The sequence below is a fragment of the Bidens hawaiensis genome, unplaced genomic scaffold, assembly GCF_021521415.1.
Source record: "Bidens hawaiensis isolate Kalapana, Puna unplaced genomic scaffold, B.hawaiensis_p1.1 tig00013806_1, whole genome shotgun sequence".
Classification (NCBI taxonomy): Eukaryota; Viridiplantae; Streptophyta; class Magnoliopsida; order Asterales; family Asteraceae; genus Bidens; species Bidens hawaiensis.
Window position 1 is genome coordinate 429,364 of NW_027492180.1, and position 10,444 is coordinate 439,807.

Below are 10,444 nucleotides of genomic sequence, written 5' to 3' on the forward strand. Positions count from 1 at the left end.
TATATATGTATTATTCATTTTATTTTATTATTCACATAGACATAACTTGCGTAATGACAAACCATTTCTCCTCGTAGATCCACATCAGCATGAGATGGCTTTTCTAGTTTTCCTTGGCCAATAATATTCTAGAAAATATGTTGGATAACGTGTGTGCGTGTTGCTCGCCCTCGATGACCGTTGACTTTCTGCCTATAATGTTTCCAATCTTTTTAGTTTAACCCTTCAAGTATTGCAAATTCATCAAACAACACCTTACTACATATTTCAAAAAACATCGTAAGTTCGTAACTAAATTCCAAAACACCTGTTACGATATGGTCATCATTGGTAAACTTTATAACTCAAACTCATATTCGATTTGTGAGACGGTCGAAGTAGTAATGTAATATTTTCTGAAACGAAAGAGCAAAGCGTGTTTATTGCATTATAGAAGGGTTCAAAGTAAAAATTTCTCTACATTTTCGGTGTTGGTGGTCTCATTTTTTTCAGAATATATATGGAACAGTCGTGTCTACACGTCATCATCATGTGTACAACAACCCTTATCCTTTATATTTCATTAATTTGCACTTAAGCCCTTATACGTATCTACCAACGACCTACACACCCTCCTCACTTGGAATTGTTTAACAATAACTTGGTTACAACTTACAAACTTGTTATAAGCTATAATTATGTAATTTTGTTAAAATTAATGTATAACAATATTGTAGGGAGACTAACAAAGCTCTAAAATAATATTTTTAACTAGTTTAATTTTATTTATATCAATTTTGAGTGAAGAAAGTAAAGTCCATAGCAAAGAGAAACTAATATATTCAGAATTGTGTTATTTCTTATTTATCTATTCTTCTTTTTCTTATTCTTTTTTTTTTCTAATAACAAATTGTTTTCTAATCTTTGCCGTCTATAGAAATTGAACTTAAGACTTTTGCCGATAACATGCTTTAGTATCACATATAAAAAAAATTAAAATAACCATAGGTTAAGTAGCCTTTATGAATATAAATAAGTATGAATTACGTAAGGTGACTAGATATTTTCCTTTGATTGATTAGTTTAATTATTATTGATATTCATTTGATGATATGCAATAAAGCGTAAATGTAGAAAGGATGTGATTGAGTCAAAAGTCACATTTCCTAAAATAATTAGGACCCAACGCATAAAGGGCGGGAGAGATACATACATACGTACATACATACAAGTAAAGTAACATCCATCTAAGACCGAGAAACGAATATTCCAAAAGAAGATCCTATCCTCCTCGTCACTGTCACGTTGACGGTGACGGTGACGAAATCCATTGCTTAAATACCCTCCTCTTCAAACCCATTTCTTCCCACCAATTATTATTAATTGATTAATAATTCTATAAACAAAAACAAAGAATGGCTGTGAAGGCGGCAATTCATTTATCCGACGTCCCTCATTTGGATCAGATCCACGACACCCGTCTTCCCACCGGAGTCGATGTCAGCAATGTCCGGAAAGCTTTACCCAAATTCATGGTGGTCGGTCACCGGGGTCACGGCATGAACATCTTGCAGTCAGCGGATAAGCGAATGAAAGCTTTCAAAGAGAATTCTATTCTTTCGTTTAATAAAGCCGCCAATCATCCCCTAGATTTCATTGAATTTGACGTTCAGGTAATTTCACTCGCAGCGTATTCGTTTCCCATTTAATTACAAGATTTCATCTTTTGATTTGTATGTAGGTCACAAAAGACGACATCCCAATTATTTTCCACGACAATTTCATCATCACTGAAGAAAATGTAAGTTTATATAAACAACATGCTTTTGGTTTGTTATTAAATTATTATTATGTATTTTCAGGGTAACGTGGTTGAGAAACGAGTCACCGACTTGAGTTTGGATGAATTCTTTAAGTATGGTCCTCAGAGAGAAAAAGATGTGATGGGCAAATCTTTGCTCAGGAAATCAAACGGAAAGATTGTGAGTTGGGAGGTTGAGATCGATGATCATTCCTGCACCTTACAAGAAGCTTTCCACAAAGTAAACCCGTGTTTGGGATTCAACATTGAGTTGAAATTTGATGATTACCTTGTTTATGAGCAACAATATCTCATTCATGTTCTTCAAGTAATCTTAAAGGTACATGCCGCAGTCTTTCTTGTTAATCATTACCGTCTTGTGGTAATTTAGTTGTGTGTGGTTTAGGTGGTATACGAAAATGCCAAAGAAAGACCTGTCATTTTCTCCACCTTCCAGCCTGATGTGGCCTTGCTCATCAAGAAACTCCAGCGTGAATACCCTGTAAGTATATTCCGTTAAATTTGTCGGGTCGGGAAAGAAAGATGTTTGACTGAAAATGAATGTATATATATAGGTCTACTTCTTGACAAACGGAGGAAACGAGATATACGAAGATGTTCGGATGAATTCATTAGAAGAGGCGAAGAAGCTGGCCATATCGGGCGGGTTAGATGGAGTAGTTTCAGAAGTAAAAGGTGTATTTAGAAACCCGTCAGTAGTAAGAGAGATTAAAGAATCAAATCTGTCCCTTCTTACTTATGGAAAACTAAAGTAAGTTTTATTTTTTTAATAGTCGGTTTTGCCGTTGTATGAATGATTGTTGTTGTTTGTGCAGTAACGTGCCTGAAGCCGTTCATGTTCAGTATCTAATGGGCGTGGAGGGCGTGATCGTTGATTTAGTAGAAGAAATTACAAGTGCTGTTGCGGGTTTGAAAACAGACTTGCAGGTGGCGGACAAGGTTGAATTGCCGTTTTTGCTGAGTTTGATTTCACAAGTGATTCAACATTGAAGATGTGTAGTAGATTTGTTAATAATTAATTGATTATTGTATACTGTGGGGAGAATTGTGTTTGGTTAGGGTAATGAGTAGTGGAGTTCATCTTGGATCTTCAACAGTAGCAGGAAAAGGTTGATTGGTCATCATGATTCATTCATACGGATTGTGTTGTACAACCAGCTTCTGCCATTAAAATGGAATTCAATATAACATGAAATTTGCATTACAAAATCTCAAAACAAACATATAATTCTTTAAATTGCTACAACTTTAATATTACTAACACAATGACTAATAACATCAGAGTAGCCCCTCTCATGAATATTCTTTTGGACGTTTTCGTTTATGATAATGATTCATGGACGTTTTTGTCTATGATATTGATGCATAGCTCTTTTAAGTATTGTGATGATTTTGTTTTAAAACACAACACAAACCATCAATCTCACAATATTTGTGTAGGGTCATAATGGAAAAAATTGCACCTTTTCTTTTAGTATATTCAGATTTGCACATTTGGTGATTTTATATTTAGTAATTGCATTGATCTTCTTTCGATTAATATTGCAATTAATCTTCTTTCGATTAATATTTGTTACTGGCTCTTTCTTTTAATTGATGGACATCGAATAGGGAATTAAAGGCAATCATATGTAACCTAATCTTTTTTGGACTGACTCACATCATTCTTAAACACTTAACGAATTTACAAAGGGAGCGGAATCTCAATCCCTTGACCCTATAATCCAAGCCTCCCATCAGTTGACACGACATTCAGTCATCAATCAATATGTACAAAGGGGTTCAAACAAGTCGAGCAAATTTCCCATTGAGTTCATTTCGCACGCTTACGAACTTAAATCTAAGTTTAATCATTTTCTCATGCCAATACTAGTTTTGAATCACCGCTGCCTTGTTACATAGTTTTTAATCGAGTGGCAGACCCAACATGACCGATGAATAAGCCAATGCTGATAGCATGTCTAAATCTATGACAAAAGAGCTCTATTTTGAAGTTTGTCCATTAATAATGGGGATCTCATTAGAGCATTCATTATTCTTTATAATCTTCCAAACCTTTGAAATATATGGTAGAAAAAATAAACCAACTACCTCCAATTCTTTATATGGATTAGTGATTTCTTATTTTTACTAATTTACTATTCATTCCATACAATTTTTTGTGAGTGAGAAAGAGAAATAATTATAAAGTTGATTGAAAATATATCATCTAATTGAATAAATGAGATGTGACTGATTTTAATGAGATTAACAAAATTTAAGATTAAAGTTGATTTTTAGTTAAATTGTATAGATAAAAATTATAAAGAGTAGGGCGTGAATGCTTTTAGTTGGAATATAGGTTGATACGTATCCAACTTGTGTTTCAATGATGGATAAGGCGATCAAGATACCCGCATCTTTCTAATTTGGTGAATTGTTATATTATTCATTAGTATTTTTACTAAGGATAATAAATAAAAAATATTTACGAATACAGTTTGGGTAAGCAAGTATGTATGTTTCAGATAATCAAGTTGGGAATCATGTCTCATATCCACATTTTTAAATTAATCAAGTATCCGATTAAATATTTGAATACCCGTTCTAAATGTTTGAAGGTTGTCCGTCGACTTGAGGTTCGTTTGCCCTTAATAGGGATTCATTGATTTGCTATTATTAAAGGTGTTGTTTTCTTATGAGTACACCTATCATTAGGGATGAGCTCGGGTACCGTTATCAGTATTGAAAATACTGATACTGAAAATCGTCAAAAATGGCACCGGTGCTAAAATGATCGATACGGTACCAGTTTCACAAAGGCAAAAATTCAGTAAAATATAGGTATCGTAGCGATCCCAAAACCTAAAAAAGTTGGTACCAAAGGTATCTGATTCTGTATCATTATCATTTACTCATCATCATCCAAATTATTGTACTATTTTCTGTATATTTGTTAGGGTGGAAGGGGTGCGACTCTAAGGATTCCAAACTACCCTAAGACCCGATGGACCTTGCACTACCACCTCAGTTTACTTTGAGCTATCGTAAGAGGTGGTGACGCTCCTTTCAATTACCGTAAAGAATTTAAGTTTTAACTAAAAATTACTAATAAATTATAAATTCAAAAACACAATAATTATACTATATATTAAAGCAAATGTAATTGCTACAGTTAAGTATAAGGCATTGCAATTTTAATCCCTTATGTTTTAAATTGTTTTAAATTGTTTTAAATCAGTCCCTCAAAGTTTTTAACAATTTAGCCTATTGTGTTTAAAATTATTTCAATTTAGCCCTTAAAGTTTAAAACTGCTTTAGTTAGATGTCTTAACATTTCTTTTTCTAAACTTTGTTTACTTTGTAATATAGCCTAGAAAATTTTTATAGTTTTAATTTATGCCCTAACATTTATTTTTATTTTGTTATTATTTGCATACGCATTTGATTTGTGATTCTTTTATAGTGGTTAGCATACGAAATTTTTAGCATGTTGTTATAATGTGTTTAATATATATCCAGAAAAAATAAAGATTTTAATCAAATTTACAATTACGTCCCATTCTCAAAAATAAAGATTAACTTTGCAGGCTTATTTCTTTTTTTTAAATCTTTTCTTTTTTTTAAATCTTTTAGTATGTCATTACGACGTGTTTATTTTTATCAATGTCATGTTGTTAGAAAGGATGTGTATACGCAATAAAGTATATAAGTTTCGTTAAAAACGAAGTTGTATTCGCAATAAAGTATCTATTTTTTATATCCTAAGCTATAGTGAGAGCTAGCACCGGATTGATATCGTAATAAGCCCGATGCCTTACCACTTGGCTACACTCCATACTGCTTGAAGATAAGTTTTGTACTTTATTATTTTCTCGGTCCTTCTAATCGGGTGGGCGCTGGCTGGTCTTTCGACCAGATCCCCTTGAAAACCGTACGTGCGGGTCTCTCCGCATGCAGCTCACGCCATTCGAGGTGGCCCAATGTAACATCCCAGCTAAAGCGGAAACGCTCGAGTGTGACGTACAGATTGTTCAAACACACGTGACACTATTTGGTGACAATAATAACATTTATTCATTTAATAAGCCGAGTAACACAAGTTCAAAAGTAGCAATACAAGTTCAAACCAAAACATAATCATAACAATAGTTCTTTTATTTAAATACCCTAAGTAATTTAAGTGTCCTCCAATGCTTCATCCCCTAATCACGGTACCTATAACATATGTATAAAATAAAGGTCAGCTATAAATATAGCTGGTGAGTTTCCACAGTTTAAATACGTACATAAAAATCATACAATTCATAGACATGTGATAAATGAGCAAGTAAGTCCTTTTCAGTTGGTAACAACTAACGTACTTGGGTAATCGCGCAAGAAAGGTCATTTCCAATTGGTAACAACCAACATACTTGGATAATGAGGCCCTTTTCCACTCGATGCAAATGGACCGGAGTGCAAAAGGGGGCGTATGATCATACTTAATGAGGCTTCCCAATCGTGCAAGTAATATTCGTGCAAGTAATACAAGTAACACACAAGTCCATATACGAATTGTAGTTTTGTAATAGAAGAAACAATGCTTGAATTTTATAAGGATACATATGCTATCCCAAAACATTAAAACTTAAAAAGGGGTGGTGAAAAACTCACCTTAGGAAATCGAGAAATAAGGAGAACTGAAAAGTGTTGAAGATGGCAAACAACCGAACGCGTCATGAAAGCCGAAACGAGCGATCCGTACTAACTAGATTAGGTAAAAACGAGATTTAATCGATAATCGTACGGGATTGTGTTATTGTATAACTTGCAAGGAATATTTTATATTATATATATATTATAATATTATTATTTATGCTTTAACGACAACTTGGTTATTAATAGGATTTAAGTATTTTAATGGCGAGAATATGAAGTTTACACGTTCGTGAACTATTGTTTATAAGTCATAATTATAATTATTGTATTGACAAAACGATTTTTAGAAAAATTAAGGTTCACGTTACGTTTAATAAGCGATTTTTAATAACGGTTTACGAAAACGAGAAACTTGGTTTTTAAATGTAAAATGGCGAGATATATTTTATAGTTAATTTACATATTTTTTTTTATTTAAATTAAAAAGGTTTTTATAAATTTATTTTGATTTTTAATTGATTAAACATGATTAATTAACTAATTATAATAAACATGAAAAAAAAATAATAATAAATAAAAAGAACAGTATGATTGACACGGGTCTCAAACCCGGGTCTTGGTGGTGTAAGGCCCGTGTGTTATCCAACTGTTCTGGGTAAGACATTCGTTAGGTTCTGGTTATATATATATATATATACACAAACACACACACTAACAGGTTTTGATTAATAATAATAATAATAATAATATTATGTAAACAGTTTATATAAAAACAAAAATATGCGTGACCCGGATTTCGAACCCGGGCCTGTTCTGTGTAAATCAGTGAACTAACCAACTGAGCTATGTATTATATTCGTTTTAGGTAGGAAAAACAAATATATATATATATATATAACAGAATTCATCTTGTTCATCTCAATAACCCTAATTTCAATTGTTGATTTCTGTTCATTGTTTGTTAAATTTTCTTTAGGGGTTTCGTTTGTTGTTGTAACGAAATTAATAAGCACATTTGAATTACCTTAAAACGTTAAGATTTGATGGAGAACGGGACCTCGCCGGAGCCGGACTTTGGCCGAAATATTATGGTTATATGAGAGATAATTAGAGAGAATAAGAGGTTTGAGCGAGTTGTATATGGTCTAAAGCACCTATTTATACTAGTAGAGGGAGCGTGTACGCGTTAATTAGATTAATTTGATTATCCGGATTTTCTGGCGAACTTTACGGGTGGTTATCGGCTGTATTAACGGAATTAACGAGTTTGTTAAGATGTTTTAACACGGAGAAAAACATTTTATAATATTAATTTGATTTAAAACAAGTTTTAGGGGTGGCCGGCGGTCACTCCGGCGCCGGATTCCGTTGGCCGGAGGCCTGCCGGAAAAGCGTGGTCACGGGGGGCTGGGTGGGAGGTTTGGGATTAATTTATTAATATATTTTAAATAAACTTACACATTAACCCCCTCAAGTATCATGTTTCTTTTAAAACCAAATTATTGAATTTAAGTTACACAAGTAATCCTTGTAGTTTCATATTAGATTAAATAGAAATTTAAAATGTAATTTACCAATTGAACCTTGATCTTTGAGATATTATATAAACTTGTTGAAGGTTAATTATTTGGATTATTTTCGTATTAAACTCGCATAGTTCGCAACTCGATTAAAGCTTCAAACAAAAACGTAAATCCCGGCATTTCAATAGTTGAACGAAACATGGAAAACTGATAACCGTGAATCATCGAGAATATTCTATTAATAATGAACGATGTACGTTGAACACAAATAAAATGAAACGACAAAACTGGTCCATTTAATGAACACGAATACAATCCAAATACAAATAAAATGACACATGAAATACATACAACAAAACTTGAGATATATAAATATATTTCTTTATTAACAAAGCCGAAAATTTAAAATGGGTCGGGTTTTTCGGGTTTGAAAAGTACCGAATGTTACAGGATTCACAACTTTTATAAATTTCGTCACGAAATTAAAATAAAAATAAAATTTTAAAAGAAAACAACTCATATGAGGAGTTGTTTGAAAATTTTAACGATTTTTATATGCATATTTAAATAAAAAACAATAACGTCAATCTTTGAATGGTCCGAAAGGCGCCACACATGGGAATATGATAAGGACACTTATATATAGGATGTACCAGTGGCGTATCCACCATGCCCTTATCATATTTCATCTGTCCCGTCTTTCAAATCATTCCAGGTTTCGAGTTATTGCACACAACGTATTTATTATGTCTTCCATGCGAGGACTTAGATAATTACGTGTCGACCCATAATTATCTTTATCGTCGGATGGTCCACATAATCCATCCCATTGTGTGGGTTAAGATAAAATAAATTATTATATAAAAGCTTTAAATCTTGAATAATAAACTATAAGGATTGAAAAATAACAAAAATTTATAAACAAGTCCTTGAGATCAAGGATAAGTGAAACATTAGGTCCAAATAAATGAAATCGTTAAAGTTTAAACGAAATAACAACGTTATTGAAGTTATGATGAAATAAGCAGATCCTAGAATAATAATAATTAATGAAATCGTTAAAGTCATGAACATCAACCTAATTAAACGACATTGAAGTCGAGAATAACAGAGCAAGTAAACGTGGCATTGAGCCAACAAAATATAAACACAAAAGTTGGTAAAGCATTGGCTTCGAGAATATGATAAACGAAACTTGAATAAAATAACAAAGTAGATTACGTTGTTTTCAATAAAATATCAATGTGAAGAAAGACCACATTGAGATTAATAATTGCAAAATAAAAAAATTGAATTTCGAGATCAAAGTGAAACATTCATCTCAAATTGATAAAACATTGAGAACAAAATAATTGAAACTTCAAGATCGAATTAAGATATTGATCTCAAATTGGTATAACATTAGGATTATGAATAACAAAATCATTCGAACAAAACGTTGAGTGGAAATAGAACAATATGACCAAACAATTCGTGTAATAAAAATAAACTCAACTTCCACTAAATATGTTAATAGGAAATCGGTTATAAACTACCAGATTGAAATAACAAAGTAAACCGATCTAAAAGGTATTTATAAATGAAAATAGTTCACTAATAAACGAATAATCAAACTCGATATTAACTTCGTAGACAACCTTTGAAAGGAACTCGATATAAAACTTCATGAGAATGCCAAAACAAAAAAAATATCTATAACATATGAAAGAAAGGAACACCAAAAAGGTAACTTGCGATGTCTGTCTTCTCAAAGTATGTTTTGCGGTATGAAGGTAATTGTGGGACGGTGGTATGGTTTACCAATCCGAAACTAGTGGGCGCTGACAGGGGGGGGGGGAACAGAAATGATTGATGACATTGTTTGTGAAAATCGTTTGTAGGGACGCGATGTTTAAAGGAAATTTGTGATAATAATTTTTCATATATACTTAACTAGTTTGAAAAGGACTTTTGAAAACTTTCGCTGTAGAGGATTTCCCGATTGGGTGACGTTTTAAGAAAATGAAAGTCGTTAGATAAAGTAACTCGTTGATAGTAATAAAATAGCTTTACGGCTTAAGAATTGTTTAAAACGAAATATTTTATTTTATTTTAATAGTTTTATAGTAATAATAATAATGATAAGGCATTGATAGTAATAATAGTAATAATAGTAGTAGTAGTAATAATAGTAATGATAAAAATGAACCATTTGAATTTTCATAAAAAAATCCTTCTTGATGCAAAAACTACTTGAATATGTTTCGTATACATAATATATACTTATTAATGATTTATTTAAATTAATAAAGATTTGAAATTTCACGAAAGAGAATGTTTGTAAAATGACTAAATGTGGAAAAGAGTGCACGAATTAATAATAGGTTTGAAAAGGCGGGAGTATTGAAGTCGAAAATCAGCTAACCCTTTGAGAGGTCAAAAAAAGTGGGGTAGGGTTTTGTATGGCGGAAAAAAGTTAGGCCTTATAATGGGTGTGCTCGAATTACTGCAATAGTAGGGA

The 10,444-nt window shown here is 32.2% G+C and overlaps 1 protein-coding gene across 1 annotated transcript; it reads left to right on the forward strand.

The window, feature by feature from the left end:
• Positions 1 to 1,392: 1,392 nt before the first annotated feature.
• Positions 1,393 to 2,831, forward strand: LOC143545002 (glycerophosphodiester phosphodiesterase GDPD2-like). The gene is made up of 6 exons (XM_077036963.1): positions 1,393 to 1,652; positions 1,721 to 1,780; positions 1,842 to 2,120; positions 2,187 to 2,282; positions 2,356 to 2,552; positions 2,617 to 2,831. The coding sequence occupies exons 1-6, from the start codon at positions 1,395 to 1,397 to the stop codon at positions 2,789 to 2,791; spliced, it is 1,065 nt and encodes a 354-aa protein (XP_076893078.1). The 5' UTR covers positions 1,393 to 1,394; the 3' UTR covers positions 2,792 to 2,831.
• The last annotated feature ends 7,613 nt before the right edge of the window (positions 2,832 to 10,444 follow it).